The sequence below is a fragment of the Scardinius erythrophthalmus genome, assembly GCF_964197995.2.
Source record: "Scardinius erythrophthalmus genome assembly, chromosome: 19".
Taxonomy (NCBI): domain Eukaryota; kingdom Metazoa; phylum Chordata; class Actinopteri; order Cypriniformes; family Leuciscidae; genus Scardinius; species Scardinius erythrophthalmus.
Window position 1 is genome coordinate 3970967 of NC_138239.1, and position 17842 is coordinate 3988808.

The 17842-nt window shown below is 37.6% G+C and overlaps 1 protein-coding gene across 3 annotated transcripts in view; it reads right to left on the bottom strand.

Annotated features, from left to right (window-relative positions):
• The window catches only part of LOC308680027 (NACHT, LRR and PYD domains-containing protein 3-like), a 78759-nt gene that overhangs the window by 38770 nt on the left and 22147 nt on the right, over positions 1 to 17842 (bottom strand). For 2 of the 3 annotated variants that reach the window (XM_081347910.1, XM_081347909.1), the window contains exon 3: positions 11583 to 11732. In XM_081347910.1, the coding sequence (XP_081204036.1) occupies positions 11583 to 11732 (150 nt within the window). Of the gene's footprint in view, positions 1 to 11582; positions 11755 to 17842 lie in introns of all 3 variants that reach the window. The other variant, XM_081347911.1, reaches the window with a different exon arrangement.

A 17842-nucleotide genomic window follows, 5' to 3' on the forward strand; every position in this document is an offset into this window, starting at 1 on the left:
GAATGTTTCATGAGCTGTATGATGTTTTTGACACATTGCAGTACATTATTTTATAGATTATGAAAAAAAGGAAATTCTATTTATCAGCAAATAACTCAGCAATACTTAAGAGTTTTTCAAAGTGGATACATTCACTGTAAAGTTCAGACTCTAAGCTTTCAAATGACATCAACTTTGTGTTAATCAAGGCAAGATTTTTAAAAAATATGGTAAAGAATATTTTTGCAGCTAGGTGGCGCCTGCTGGCGGTACACTTGGTTTTAGAGGGATTACTCAGCACTCGTTAGGAGTTAATAAATTTATTAAAAAGCTGAGATCCTAAGCTTTAAAATGATATATAATTTGTGTTGTTCCATTCAGTGGTTGCTTAGTAATATTTTTTTTTTCTTTCCGAATGGGAATAAATCAAATAAATACATAAAAAAGCTATAGGCCGCCTATAGGCGGTTATAGGACATGACACAAATGAATACATTTTGAAGCCACTAGATGGCGCTCTTCTCAGTTGAAATTTTTTTTTTTTTTAGGCCTGCACTCTATTTTGATGTGAAATGTTGCATTTATTGAAAAATAAAATAAAATAAATAAAATAAAAATATATATATTAATTCTAATGGAAAAAATAGCTCATAAAAATTATATAATTAATGCAAAGTATCATACAAAAATTCTAAAAATTCTAAATAATATTCAGAAAACATTATAGAACAAAAATATATTTGATTGGTTATCCTGGGAAAAAGTAAACTAAAATTTTAAGGCTTCGCCCGTTTTCGGGCGGGAGGAAGCTAAGTGTGACTATTATACGAAGAAGCCCAGAGGGTTAAAGTAGTGGCTGTTTTCAGCCACAAACATAACGAAAGGTAGTAAATTTAAACAATGCACAAGGGTTATAACGGGTAGTAGTATAGAAGTCAGTTTGTTTGGAAGAGGGAAGCGTGGTTTTATCCTAGCACCTCCTGCAACACTCATTGGAGTCCTGATTGAGAAACTTTGTTTCCAGTTCAATCATGTAAGTTTTGTTCCTCCTAATGTTGTGCAATTGTTATCACTTGATTTATATAATATATGATAGATATCTTTTCTTTTTGTAGATGGACTCTTTAAACATTACTTTACATTTTTAGACTGTTGAATCCATATGAGTTGCTAAGGCTCTACTGAAATGGACATCAAGTGGTTTCTAACCAATGGATTTATCTCACTGCATTCCCTTGTGGATTATAAAATATCCTAAGTACAAGAATGCGACTCTGTGGGCTATCTTGTTTTTTGTGGATTTTCTTGGATTATTGGAAGAGCACTTGAAGGTTTTTTTGGACTTGGACATCATCCTAAAAATTTACTATTTCAACTTTCTTTGTAGTGATTCCATAATTACTCAAAGAATCACTCAACTACAAGCTTGAACTGATTAGATAGTTTTATTTATTTTCATTTGTCATTCTTTTTCTATTGATTAAGTCTTTCTTTACAGATCTGTGCGGATACTGCTTTCATTTGTTGGACTGGTTTCATTTCAATTAATTTTCATATAAATGCATTGTTCTGTTTATTTCTTCTGTTTCCTAAATTGATATAAAGGTATAAAAAGTTCATTCCTGTCTGAATATATATATATATACATACATACATATATATATACATATATATATACAAGTGGACAGTGGTTATATTGTATGTTCAGGGATGACAGATTGTTAAGCCGACATGGTATTTATGACGATGTAACTTTTGATACTTTGCAGTAAAAGTGGCTCTCCTTTTGACTTTGTCCAATCAGTGTGGCTCTCATGAAAAAAAAAAATAGTGAAGACCACTGGTATAGCCCATTAACGTAATATAATTACTGTTCAGACAATTGAATTCTTCATACCTCATACAGGTTAACATTCTGTGCTTTTGTTTTTATTATAATATTTAATTTAGTCATTTTAATTTCTGCTTTAAAATAGTAAGCAATTAGTTGTTTTTAGGTTTATAATGTAATCTTTGTATTTTAATTTGTATATATATATATATAAGGGCTGTCAATCGATTAAAAATTTTAATCGATTAAAGGGTTACTTCAGGATTTAGCATTAAGCTTTGTATTAGTAGAAAACCTGTAGTATTTTCCAATTACCATGCTTTCCCCCCTCATATCCCCCTGAGAGGAGAGATTTATGTATTTTTTGTCTGGAAAAAATCCTCCGATGACGCAAAAATCGTCATTTTGCGTCATCGGAGGATTTTCTGTCCAGAGGCTAAAGACTACAGCCAGTAGATGGCGTTGTTCCGCATGTTTTCAACCCGCCCATACAGGGTGGGATCTCACTCACAGAATGTACACAGTATCAGCCGTCTTTCTTTGGAAGCTAAGCTAGCATGCTCTTGTTCTGTGGAGAAAGCTGAATAATAGGAGAAAGCTGAGTAAGTAGGGGTTACCATCTTCCTTTTCCCGGACTTGTCCGGCGGGCGAGACTGTTAAAAATGTCCGGGATTCGGCTTTTGCGTTCTGCGGTCGCCATTCATTGTTTACATGCACACCTCTCGATTCAATCTAACTGAATTAATTCCGATCGGTGAATCTGACTGTGGTGTTTACCTGAACGCTAAACAAGTGATCGGTTGATGTGTGTTTTAACATTGCTAAGAAAATTCCCGCTCCTCCGTGAGAGATGCGAGACCCGGCGCGTCTTAGTAATGAAGCCACCGGCCTCGCGCCGTTCTCCCGCGGCCGTCAGCCTCGTCCTGCTCGCCACAGTAAACATGATGAATGGCGACTGTAGAACGCAAAAGCCGAATCCCGGACATTTTGGGTCTCTAAATCCCTGGCAAACTCATCACTTACTTAGGCTAGCCTTGTTGTTTTCAACTGTGCTCTCTAACCAGTAGGCGTGGCCTCCTAAGGCAGCGAAGCAAGTGCATTCTGGGAGTTGTTGTCTTTCATCCACATAAGCCAAAAATACATTTTCTGGCTTTTCTCAGTCTAGAAAGCTCCAAATTCAAAAATTTCTCCACATTTCTTCTACTTAAATGACCTATTTTAAATACACATTCATCTTCCCAGAGGTGAAGTATCCCTTTAACCGCATGATTGTCATGAGTTAACTCGTGATTAATCGCACATTTTTTTTATTTGTTCTAAATGTACCTTAAATTAATACGTTTCAAGTTTGTAATACTCTAATCAACGTGGGCATGGATAAATATGGATGCTTTATGCAAATGTATGTTTATTATTGAAACCATAGTCAACATAGAGCATGAAGACGAGACATGTTTCAAAGGTCATAGATGTTTTTCAAAGAACTTGTTCATGTCTATTAGACACATGTAGAAAGAACAAAGAAATACCAGGTTCCCATTACTTCTCTTTCTTTGCACTGAGCAATTAACACAAACATGTTTAGATTTTTGCATGACAGGGCAGCTCTTCTGAAAATGCTAAATGTACATTTATTATTTATTATTAGGCTACATTATAGTTTGTCTCTCTCTGTGCCCATTTTGATGAAGCTAAATTCTCAATAAAAACTGTTTTCATTGGTATATTTTACTGTTTCTGTTGTCAAACAACGGAATGAATATGAAATGGTGACTGAAACGCTACCCATTAAGACATAACCAGCTCTCCCTTCCAAGATGTTAATCTGCACAAAAATCCTGATAATTGAGCCGTCGTCTGATGAAATCAAATACACATAAGATAAACACAATATCTGTTTTGCGATTTCGGCTATACTTGCATGTAAAATTAGAGAAGCAACATCATATCTGTGTTTAACTGAATTAAAGCACTGCTCCTCTCTCCAGCGCGGGACGCAGAGAGAGAGAGAGGCGCGCGCGCGTGCTGGGAGAGCAGTACCGGCGTTACCGGTAGATTCTCAGAAACTAAATAAGGTTTGGGCACTTTGTTGAAGGGAAAAAAAAAATAAAAATTCGCTAAATGGGTCTGCAATGTCGCTAAGTTGGCAACACTGTGTATCTCCATTTCTCCAACTAGGTTTTGGGCCACGGGTCAAACAGAAAATACGTGCTGCGTTAATCGAGCGTTAAAAAAAATAGTGCCGTTAATATGATTTTGCATTAACGCGCTAACTTTGACAGCCCTAATATATATATATATATATATATATTTTTTTTTTTTCATAGGCTTTTTAATTACACTGTTTGGAGGACAGCATTGGGCAGGATGTGGAATGATATTGTTTCAATTAATTGATTAAAATTAAATTTTAAATAAAAAGAATAACTATAATATATATTTTTTTAGATTTTTTGTCATCTGGTCAATTGAAAAATAATCGATCATCAAAAAATAATCGATCATCACACAATACCACGCCACTCTTCAATGTTTAAACTTAATTAGTTAGGCTAGTAGCAATAGTAGCAAAGTTACTCCCTTTTTTGCTGATCCAAAAAAATAATCCAATCCTCGACTCAAAAAGCGCAATATGATCTGAACCATGAGTTTTGTAATGAATGGACTTAATTCAAAATGCTCTAAGCATCATACAACCTTTCCCCTCTCCCCTGTTGTCATCGGCCCTCAAACCAGTTCTCTTCAAAGGCCGTTATCACCTCTGCTCTCCTGAACGATCTCAGCATGAGACTATCTGCAACCCTCAAAAGATAGCACAGCAGACCAGACGGCATGAGCCAGTTGGTCAAAGACTATAGAGACAAACTTCCAATACACAAAGGACATTTACTCCATTCTTACCCACAAACTTTCCATGTTTCCAATGTTTTATTAGTTATGACTACGATTCTTTAGTTATGTTAGAGTAACTTCAAATGTTGATATCCAAAGATGATGTATCACTGCTTTAATGTCTTCAAATCCTCTTTCTTGGTATCAAAAGAATCCTCGTTTGATTTTATAATCAATGGTGTACAATATGTTATGATAAATTCTCAGTGTCTTGTGTCCGAGTGCCGAGTTTTTAAAACGGCTTGTCAAGGAGTTGAACTTTTAAAAATGTATCTTGAGACCTTGCACATTTTTATGGAAGCTTGTTCCTGCCACTAAAAAAAAAAAAAAATGTAATTGCGACTTTTTCTGACAATTGCATGATGTTAACACAAAATTGTGAGTTATAAAGTCAGAATTGTGAGATAGGGGACCCTATTTTAATGATCTAAGCGCATGGTTTAAAGCACACGGCGCTAGTGCACTTAGGGCGTGTCCAAATCCACTTTTGCAAGTTTAACGATGGGGAAAATGGTTGGTGCGCCCAGCATATGGTCTGAAAGGATTGTCCCTATCTTAATGAGTAATGGGTGTGTTTTGGGCGTAACCTGCAATAAACCAATCAGAGTGTAATTTCGCATTCCCTTTAAAAGCCAGTTGCTGCACCATGGCAGGTTGCTATTTACATGGCAGAATTTTCAAGTGGAAAGAATGAACACGTCTCCAGAGAGGATTTGCTCGTGCGCAAGGTTAAAGCGCACATGCAGACAATCTACGGGACAAGCCGGATTCCACCATATCTTAATGTACACTACACGATATTAGTCTTTTACATTGTAATCCTTTTATTTGTAATATTTGCCATGTTTGTGTGCTGCTAGGCGTCCGTGTGTGTGTGTGTGTGTGTTTCAGTTGCTCAATGGCGCAGTCTATTTCAGTTACCTCAAAATAGCAACGCACCAACAATGCACCTGAACACACTACATTTTCAGACCAGCGAACATGGGCGAAGGACATGAAAATGAAAACTGCATCGGGCTGAAACTAGCAAAAAACACTTGCTTTGCGCCTGGCGCCACATTGCGCCAGATGTAGCCTATGATAGGGCCCATAAACTCGCAAATCTGAGAAAAAAAGAATTTCTTATTTTTTTCCCTCAAAACTAGACTTTATAACTAGCAATTCACAACTTTATATTACGCAATTGTGAGGGAAAAAAATTCAAAATTGTGAGATAAAAAGTCGCAATTATCTTTTAAATATTTTTATTCCATACCGGAAACAAGCTTCAATACATTTTCACTCATGTTTTTCAAAGAAAAAAAAAGCATTCTGTGTAGACGTCCCCTTTGTTTCATTCAGCACACCGCAGTGGACCTAAAAGCTAATGTACCACGGCCAGCGCAGCTCCCACTGCTTTTCATCATGGCCAGACAGACTAGAGTAGACAAGCTAAATCGTTACATGAGTAATGCCGAGTTCAGACCGCACGATTTTCAAAGTAGGCGGGTCACAGTTCTTTTCACACGGCATGACTATCCGAGGTAACATTCAGTTGCTGGTGTGTTCACACTGCACGATGGATCGACGACAGGGGGTTTCACACTGCATGACTTTACAAAAGAAAGAATCGCAGACAACAACTGTCTGGCCCGCAAACTATTTTTCACAACCAAACACACACGAGAAGTGATAACGAAATGCAAGACTAAAATAAATGTAAGACTTGAGAAATTAGATAAATGCCAGGCAGTCTACTTGAGGCCCTGAGAGGACAAAGGACCTCTCTGGAAATTAACATTTGAACTCATCCTTGTGCACTATCAAGATGAAAGTCTCACCTCCGAATCATCCTAATCTACATTTCATTCCCTCATCCCCCACTCCTTCTCCCCCATGCGAAGATCACCAAAAACTCACCCAAGAATCTAAATGGTTTAATGTGAATAATTACCACTGAGTATTACACATGTTTGGTATCATTTGAAATGTCTCAGTGCGACTGGTACAAATGTCTCATTTCCAAATAACTAAAACAAAAGGTAATACGTTTTTTAAGAGTTTAGAGATAACTGGCACACAAAGGAAGGTGGTCTCCTGGCAAATGGTCTCATACCCCCAAAACGTGTAACCTCTGAATGCAAATTTCCATTGTTAGCACATGTTTCCATGCGAAAGAGGTTCTGTCTATATAATGGAATGCAGCAAAGGGCTCTGGGCCTTTTTGTAATTCAAGTTGGCCCATGATGCTAAGAGTGACCAAAAACTCTTAGCATTATGTATTTTAATGTCGGGTTCGCATCTCTTCTCTTTATTCCAGAGCATTTGATGCTTTGTATCAATTATCTTCGAATCGATTATGAAATGGCATGATAATGTCAGGTAAATGTATTACATTTGATAATTCTAACTGACTCTGACATTATTTTCATTAAAGAGTTAAAAAGAATAGTCAAACATTTGCTCACTTTTAATGATGTACGGATATCATTAAAACCTTTTCATTTATGTAGTTAAGCAGATGAAATAACAAGAAAATATATTTGAGAAAATGTATTGCATTTAATTAAAAAATACTTACAAAAAGACAGTAACACGTAAAGACCTTCCGCGCTGGATGTCGCCTTGGCTACGGTTTCGTTCCAATGAACTGCAGTAGCCAAGGCGACATCTATGTATACATCTATACCCGCCCGCGCCGTCAGATCATTTGGACGTGTGCTGTTTTCAAGAGATAACAACGATATAAATACTGTTCGTTTTCTTACTCAAACCGCTCGTTTCGTGTCTTAGGCCATCAATGTGTACAATGGGGAATTGTTTCATTTGGACGATGGGGAATTGTTTTAATTTGGACAAAGCATGCTCTTTGAGACAGTGACCATCGACCTGCATTATATGACTGACAGACAAGAACGGTTTGACCTAAAAATATCAAAATTGAAACTAATGCGGAAACAAAGACACCTACATCTTGGATGCCCTTGAGGTAAGCTAAAACATATCAAAAATTAATTTCAAAGTGAACTATCCCTTTAACAGATGTAAACCGAGAACAACTTACAGTAAACACTGACCTAAACGTCTTCACATCATGCAGAAAAAAAAACAGTTCTGATTTTTTTCTGTTCAGACTGCAGTTGCTTAGGGACCGTTCGGTATTTATGGAATGGACCACCGGAGGAAAATAGGGGAGGGTCATGTCTTTATTCTTTGTTGAGGGGAGGGTCATCCAACTTTATTTTAGTCTAGGGGGAGGGTCACCCAACTTTTGTATTCATGAAAACAGCAACATTTCAAAGTGGCTTGTTTGGTGCATATTTTTTACATGTAGCTCCATGTAGCTCTCGCAGTCTCGCCCCCCTCATCGCTATCAGATGCGTCTGACCCAACAAAAATCCAGTTTGGCGCTGTTTGAGTTTGACAGTGCGCGCGCACTTCAGTACGCACTCAGAAAAAGTGCATCATGTCAGAACAGAACGCCAATGAAATGTTTACCCGGCAAAGCTTTAAAGCACGAGCAAATTATTAACTTTTGTGATTGCGAATAAGTGCAGTGTCCTGTGAGTGTAACACCACTGCTGCCATAACATGTGATGTGAATGCACGTCGAGTTTTACAGTATTGGGACTGAGGCGCCAGAACTGCAGCTGATAAAATGTGCGCTGTTGCACGATACTACCATATTTTAGTTTCCATCCTTATTTTGTTCCCACAATAATGTTAGTGAGTAAATCTACTGAAATTGCCACCATAACAGTGGAGTGTGATGTGTAAGATGTAGGGCTACCACATCTTTAAAATTGCTAAGTTAACATAATAAAATACGTAGGCCTAGACCTAGACCAAAAAACTACTTGAGGATACATTTGTTAAAATTGAGCAATTCCAGCGTTATGGACGTGACATTTGCGGTAAAAACTTGAAATATAAATTCTCAGAAAATGCATTTAATACCAATATATTGAAACATCTGTTTATATATCCATACTCCCTTAATAAAGGAGTCAAGACATTAGAAAAATATCAGTCTACACATGCGTTTTATATTTAAAATACACGTGACATGACACAAAAAACTTAACTTTTAGGTGGCAAAATATTTTTTAGTAATTCTATTAATTACACTGCGCAAACCAAAAGTAATATACCCACCGGATGAAGAAGGGTCGGCCTTTATGAGGAAAAAAAACAATGTTACAGACGTGACAGTTCTCCATTACGGACATGACCGCTCTGAAAGCGACTTTCACAGAGACCTCAAACAGAAATCACAAAGCCTTTCTTTAAAGTGAATTTCGTTTTTTATTAATTGTATCTTAATTTTAATCAATGTTTCATCAACCAATTTCCTGGATTTAATAAATAAGATATAGTAAATATAGTAAGAAAATAGATAATCATGACACGGCGGCACCGGTGAGTGAACTGGACTCTCGTCTCATAAATGAACCGAAACTCAGCGTAAGGTAGGCTTACTTGCCTCACAGACCTGAGAAATATATAGAAAGCTTGAAATGTCTACTTTTAAATAGAACAATTCAAAACGAAAGAAAACAGACTGCTCTCTGCTTATGTAATCCGTATGAAATGTGCATTTCTCTCTGGCGCATTCACTACTGTGAAGATTGCGAGTCAGCATCGTTCTTCATCTGTGCAGTCGACACAGAAAACACTTGTTTATTAATAAACAATTAAAATGTCTCCTTGCTATATTTGACATATTCATAATCATTACTTTTGCCGGTTCTTTGTGACAGCTTTTAGATGCTTTATTGGCAGCGCCACCCACATGTTGAACGCGTCACACCGCATCAGCACCGATTTTTTTGATCACCGAAATCATGATTTTTTTTAAATCTAAAATCAAAAATTGTGATACGAACCGAATCGTAGGTTTGGTCTATCGTTACAGCCCTAGTAAGATGAGAAAGCAGGAGTTTATGGTTGTAAAAAAAAACAATGGCTATCTGAACATCTTTGCCAAGCGCAAACCAGAAGTAATCAATAAATTATCGGGGAGGGTCATGCCTTTTTTCACAATCATTTTGGAGGGTCATAGAAAAATGTATTGCTGGTGAAGGGAGTGTATTTTTTGACTACAGATCTCAAAACTCCTCCGGTAGCCCTTAAATAAAAAATGAACAGTCCCTTATTTATCAAGAATGGTTGTCACTGTATAGACGTTTTCACCTTGATTATTTAACCCTTTCATGCATGAATTATGATAACCTCAGTCAGGATTTTTTTCCTATGTGTTTTTATTGCTCTTAGGGCATGAAAAACAAGAATTGATTTTTATTTTATTTTTTCAAAGAGATCTTCAGATGTCCACTTGAGTGGACAGCATGCGGTTGGTTTAAACTGAAGATATACTGTATTAAATATAAGACAATAATCAAACAGATAAAGTATGTGAATTTAACAAACTAATCAATGCAATTATATCAAATAATGTGAAAACTATAAAATATATACAAAAAATATAAATGCAAAATATTGCAATGGCTTCATACAACTTCATACAAGTTGCACTTCGCATATCTATGATATCAGAACATGAGGACGTGATTCCATCAGAATTTTCTACAGTCTGTCAAGGTACAACTGTGGAAACCACTCAGATGCTCCCTCCAGTGCACCAGAGTATGGAGATTTACCCTTATTAGCTGATAATTCTGATTATGTTCAAGATGGACATGCACATTTCTATCATAGCCCTCCTCTGAGAAAACCTAGCGATACATTTTTTCAATCTCATCTGAAATGATCAGTGTTGGAGGTAACGCATTACAAGTAACATGCATAACCCATTCAGATTACTTTTTTGATGTTACAAGTAAAGTAATGTGTTACAAGTAACATGCATTACCTAATCAAATTACTTTTTGATCTAACAAGTAATTAACTACAATAATGTGCATTACCTAATCAGATTACTTTTTGATGTAACGAGTAAAGAAACGCATTACAAGTAACATACATTACGTAATCAGATTACTTTTTGATGTTATGAGTAAAAAAACGCATTACAATAACGCACATTACATAATCAGATTACTTTTTGATGTTATGAGAAAGGAAATGCATTACAAGTAACATGCATTATGTAATCAGATTACTTTTTGATGTTATGAGTAAAGAAACGCATTAAAAGTAACATGCATTACGTAATCAGATTACTTTTTGATGTTATTAGTAAAAAAATGCATTACAAGTGTCATACATTATGTAATCACATGACTTTTTTCGGTCAATGAAAATTACATTCTAATAATACAAATACATTTATTTACAGTAGAAAAAGTCAATGCATATTAAGTTTTTAAGTTTTAAATTTCAAAAACAATATTCACATTATAATTATGAATTGTAGCTGAAATAGAGCCATTGCATGCATGACGTCCACTACAGTGGACGTCATGTGATTAATCCGAGTTTTCTCTCAATCTAAAATCAAAACTTGGAAAATTTTACTGTGATATGACTCATTAGATACTGCTTTATGCTGCAATATTTTTTTTTACCTACAAGAGTCTCCTAGGATAGAAGGAATGGGTGGATATTCTGGAGCAACTTGGCATGTCTGACTGACCCTTGGCCATCTTGGTTTGGAGGGGGAAAAAAATCGAAACACAAAGGCTTGCCACCTGGTTGCAATTTATAGGATGATGCACCAGGGTCCAATGAAGAGATTGATGTGCAACTTTGCCATAAAAACCCATGCAAATTCAAGAAAATGCTTTTTTAATAGCTGTCCACTGTAGTGACCACTATGCGTAAAAGGTGATTATGTTATTAGGATTCACGAATAAAACTGATTTGACTTGCTTTACCAATTACCAAATGAAGACGGTCTTTGAAATGTCTCGCTCTAGCAGTGAAATCACATTGTACTCACTCAGATTCATCGGTTAGTGCTCCATCACTGAATTTAGGTGGATGGTCCATAGATGCATCACTCTTCATAGACACACAGCTGAGTTCTGGAGACGCTGCTTTACGTTTCCGAACCAAAACCGGCTCAGGTTCACACATTGGAATGTCAGTACTGAAACACACAGAACAGAAAACTACAACAATTTAGACATACAGAATGAAAGAAATGAATAAGAATATGAATGTTGCGGCAGAGGCACCTGCAGGATTCTCATCTATGGTACACAGAAGAAAGAAAATGTAATCTGAAGTTTGAAAGAATTCTCAATTTTGCTTAACAGTTATTTTATTACCACATCATATCTTTGTATCAATGACGGTTTGTTGAAACCTGCATGTCCCACTGGGAAGTTCAACAGCTATATAACATCCACATAAAATGTGATTTTGTGTTCCATTGCTGCTTTTAAAGGAGCTGTATGTAAGAAATGTATTTCAATTAATCATAAAATGGCCCTGATATGTCACTAGACATTAAGAAATCATGTTCATTTCAAATACTTATATCACTGACAACAGTAGTCCGGCCAGGATATTGTCATTTAAAAAGTGAAGTTGCAGCCCTCAACTGATGTTGATGTTGTCATCTTGTGTTTTGGCCTGATACTCCACCCTCCACCTATCCACCAATCACGAAGTCAGTAGTGTTTCGGCGTCCGGGTTGCCAGCTCAGCTCTAGTTACCACAGCTACATAGCAGCCTACGTTCCTGCTGGATCCTGCAGCCTATCTGGCAACCTGGAGTCAGGGGGGAGGGGGAGGGGATACACCGCTCTACAGTAATTTGAAAGAGATTGCAGTACCAGTTTTGGCCACAATCTTACATACGGCTCCTTTAAATGAATTTGTTTCAATATAAGCATGGACGTCTTTGGCCATTGCGACATGTTTCACTGCTTTTTCAGTGTCTTGTGTCTGAGTCCCGAGTTTTTAAAAACGGCTTGTCAAGAAGTTGAACTTTTAAAAATGTATTTTGAGACCTTGCACATTTTTATGGAAGCTTATTCCTGCCACTAAATAAAAATGATTTCAGGCATTTGTCAGCGATCTCACAAAAACTGTCAGCGAGCGAAAAACGGGCCTAAAATCATTCAGTGTTAACTCGGCATAAAATATGGCAAGGGAAAGTCACCCCCAGTTTTCATAATTATTGACACATGATTACTGACATGGATTTAGAATTAAGTTATTTTTTTAAATGCACTACTAGCCTACACATAATATTAAAATAATTAATAGAAATTATTCTTTATTATGTAGTCGTGCTTTTATCAGTCCAAGTCCCAGAAACTGCTCATAGATGAAACTAAGTGTAAGAATCCATAAGTGACTGTCAGAACAAATGGATTTTCTAAAGAAACCAATGTAGCACATTTTCTTTTCACAGGATCGTTGGCTTTGTGCCCACAAATATCAGCATATTATTGGTGTTTAAGGTACCATACTATCTACAGAGAATAAAGCATCCAAACAGACGGACATGCCATTTAATTTTTAATGCATGAGAATGAATCTGGAAATATGTTTGTTCAAAGCTACCTCTGTCTCAACATTGAAGAACATCAAACACAAAATCATTTAGTTCATAAATCCATTCAGTCTCAAGATAGCAGCATTAAACTGATCTGTTCAAACTGATCCAAATTATTCACAAACAGCTTTTCTCCACAAATGTTGTTCATGTCACAAAATGGAGTCGGTTGAAATTGTTTCACTTTTGACTTAAACTGGTTGAACCAGTTTACATATTTACCAAGAGAAAAACAATGTTGTTCGTGTGTAAAACATCTACACAAGTGAAGCAGTTTTCAAAATTTCCGAATATGTCCACATCTAATCCAAATAGAAACACAAAAGTGTGTTAACAGTAATGCTCTGACTTTACATGTTAAGATGACAACAACATTGAAATACATTTCTTTTATTTGATTTACAGAAAATATCAATAAGCTCTGCAGTAACGTGATATGGATGAAATTACAAGTGAGAAAGAAATCAAAAGTGAATGTTACTCAAAAGTTGTATTATGTTCCTTCCTCTCAAGCCTATTATAATATAGACTTGAATATTTTCAGAAACTTAAATGTGTGCATCATGTCATCATAGTTAAAAAGTTTTAAACTAAAAGTTAATATTGAATAACTTACATTTTAGACACGATACCATTGTCAAACAGGCGACGTGCAGTAGAATAGGTGTGCAATAATTCTGACTAAAATACACATTTTGCTTAAAACCTTTTTTATTAGAAATATACATGTAACACCAGTAACTATATTTATGAGAGCACTAACAGTAATGCACTATTGTTGGTACAGTCCAGTGTTATTTTGGTCACGTTTCTATAATGAACTATCATGGAAAAATGTATTAAAGAGAACATCCAGCAAGATATATCCGTAACCTTTAAAGGCATAGACTACTTCACAAATGTGTGGTCTATAATAAACAGAATAGAACAAATGAAAACCGTTGTAAGTATATCAGTAGGCCTAAATTACACAACATTCAGTTAAGTAATATATAGATTAACATAGGCTAAGTGGGATAACTGCGTGCTGATTTCAAGCTCAAAGCCCGATATGAAAACGTTTCACTTTGTGACGCAGTTTAGAATGCATTCATTTTACTGGCAAATCTCGACATTCAAAATAATATAAACTAGAAAAATGCATTTCCGGAGGAACTGCGAAGTGTGCTTGCTTGGGTGCGGTTCACTAACGTTAGCAGGTAGTGGATAAGGGTGCGTTGAAGTTTGCTTGATCTGAGAATTTCAACAATAGTACTTTTTTCAAGCAAAAAGGTGAAAAGTTATGTGCATTAAGAGACATGTCTGCAATGTAGACTAGTGCCAATGGCATTGTTTATGTGGCTTGGTTGTTGGTTTTGAAATATTTGGTTATGAATATACAGCAGAGAGTGGGAGTGTTTTGGGAGATGAAATAGTATTGAAAAGGAGTTGACAGTCTTCATTTACTGTATCCAATAAGCCAATACAAAACTCACTCAGCTGTTCTGTGGTTGAGTGTTCCCTTTGATTAGGAACAAATTTACTATCTCAAATTAAGGTCTACCGTAATTAGCGTGATGCTTTGATTGCTGCTGTCAAGATGGTTGTCATCACCTACACAGAAACGCTGATTTTTATAGCCTACCGTCAGTCCTCATATTGTAATTAAATGAAAAACGCAATGCAATCGCAACCCGCTGCCATTTCAGGGCTTGAATTTTGGTGCGGGAATGTGGGGATTGCGCATAATTTAAACCATTCCCGCAAGGTTAGCTTTTATAGTGTGAGCAATTCCCGCACAAATATATTCGCTTCATCTCAGAGCAAATGATTAAAAAAAATAAATTCACAGATGCGAGAAAAAACGAACCAACTGATCAGCTTGCAGCGTAACAACATTGAATGCTCGGCCGAACAGCTGATCATAGCTGTACAGGGTGCCTTATTATTTTTCATCTCCATAAATATATCTAGTAGTAAAGCTAATGCAAAGGATAGAAATCAATTAATCTTTTGCTGATACTTCCTTGTCATCATGGAGAGCGCAGTTCATGGTTGCATAGCAACGACAGACGCCACGGGAGAGCAAGTGCTTGTAGAAAGGAGACAGCAGCGTGCTCGCGCTTTCCACTTGTTTTTACACATCTAGATCGACGTTGTTGATTGTTTGAGCATGTAACTGCGCATTTCTCCTTGTTTTCTATTGTTATGCGCAGCATATTTCCCGCGCGCACAAACACAGCCACAGACAATGAATTGTTCGGTTAGCGAAGAAGAGCATGATGTATTTTGTATAAAGTTTTTTTTTGTTTTGTTATTAACTGTTTTGAGAACTGGAAATGCACAATTCATGCATACAAATCTGTAGATATTAATAAATGAAGAGGATTAAATTAGACCGATGCATCAAAAGTTATACCCCCCTCCCTCCCTCTCAGTTTAAAAAACGACATTCAGGCCCTGCATTTATTAAGACAAACCTAGTAAAAATGAATGCAGTCTATTCACTGACTTGGCAGCTCTGTGAAATGTAATACAACAGTGCCACCTACTGTCTAAATGCATTAACATTAAAAGTGTGAGGTGAAACTCTTTTGCATAGACATAGGTAAATGGGTTTGTCAATTAGCCTGAAATTTAAAAAAGAAAACAATTTCAGATCTTGTGTATCCTCACATTGGAGTCCCGAATTCATGTACAAAGTTTGGTTTCGATACGTGACAGAGTTCCTGAGATATGGACGACTTCCTGTTTGGCGACTACACCACCGATTTTGTTTGACTGTGACGGGCAAACGCTTCCGAAAATCAAAAATCCTTCTAGTAACTTTTGTGAGGCTTGGTCCAAGGATCATGTACGTCCAGTTTCGTGAAGTTCGGACCAAATTTGTGACCTGTGAAAATTTAGTTTCGCTTTCTGTTCAATCCAATATGGCGGACGAACAACATGGACTCGTGATGTCATCTTCGCGAGCAACTTACACCAGTACTGACCGGACGTTTTAAAGTTGGAACGGTGTCTCTGTCTCAAAGGGCCTAGGCGCAGGAGCTGGCCAAATAGGGGGGGGGGGGGTGGGGGGGGTTTGCCAAATGATGCGAAATTTTGGAATTTTTTTTTTTTTTTATCTTGTACATCCTCACATTGGAGTCTCGAGTTAATATACAAAGTTTGGTTTCGATGCGTGACAGCGTTCCTGAAATATGAACTACTTTCTGTTTTGGCGACTACACCGCCGATTTCGTTTGACTGTGACGGGCAAACGCTTCAAAAAATCAAAAATCCTTCTAGTAACTTTTGTGAGGCTTGGTCCAAGGATCATGTACATCCAGTTTCGTTAAAGGCACACTATGCAGCTTTCCGTTTTTGTCAAACAGCGACCCCTAGAGTCGCTGTGGAGTACTTGTATTTAACGTTACTGTCGTAAATAGCACTCGCGCAGAGCCGTCTCTGCACTCACGGCCTGATCCCTTCCGCCCTCTATACCGGTACCTGTTCAATAGGATGGAAGCTGTAATGATTGGAAATAAGGTGTGGCCCCTTTAAGAGCTGCGCGCGCCCTGTTGAACTGTCGTCGGCAGTCTGTGTTGTATCATGTGCACCTCAAACACCCGTATGCGGGTTATTTCAGTTTGATGCTCATTCTTATCCTACTTTTGTTTATCAAGTAAAGATGTGGATGGTAGAACGGGTGACAGACAGTTACACGAGTTCGACTGGGGAATAAAGTGCAAGTTGTGAGATGCCAATCGCCTCCGTGAGTCTGTCTGGCTCTCGGTAATAACTTCATCTGTGAGCTATCCCTATTTCTCCTCCTGACAGAACGCGTTACAAAGCGTCGGACATCGAACAGGCACAGATAACCTCTGAAGATGTCTACTAGTCCATCAATAAGAACGATATTTACTCGAGTCTGACTCATTGCTCGGTCAGTCTGCCGTTTCCGTTCTTTCGTCCTCCGATAAAGCTTTCCTAGCTTTGTGTGCAGTGCCGTAAAGCAATTTGTTACATCGCGAGACCTGATATCACGCGATACTTCCTGACACGACCCGCCGCCCCAAAGTTGCAAGGGTGGTTTTTCCACTCACAGGCGCTCGGGGGATGCGCGACGACCACCATTCAACCCGAAACAAGTCATATAACTATTCCAATGACTCCGAAGCTGTTCGGTTAAGGTAAAAAAGTTACTTGGTGCACCTTTAAGTTCGGACCAAATTTGTGACCTGTGAACATTTAGTTTCCCTTTCTGTTCAATCCACTATGGCGGCGGACGAACGACATGGACTTGTGATGTCATCTTCGCGAGCAATTTACACCGGTACTGACCGGACGTTTTGAAGTTGGAACGGTGTCTCTGTCTCAAAGGGCCTAGGCACAGGAGTTGGCCAAAATGTATCTCCCGGGAATAATAATAATAAGAAGAAAACTTAAGAAGAACAATAAGTGTGCTACTTTCAGCAAGCACACTTAATTACAAAGGCGAAATATATAAGAAAACTCACCCGTAATCATTAACGCACAGAGAAAACACATATACAAAGTTGAAGAACAGTAAAGCTAGCCTGGTTTGTAACTCAGCTGCCGAGTCTGCATGTTCGCCGCCCGTACCCGAGTAGGCCTTCACCTGTGTGCACTGGGCAGCCTGCAGATCGAGGCGGGGCCCGTTTCTGAGGCTTTGCGTGTTGCTGCACGTGTCGCCCTATGGAATTACTTTTG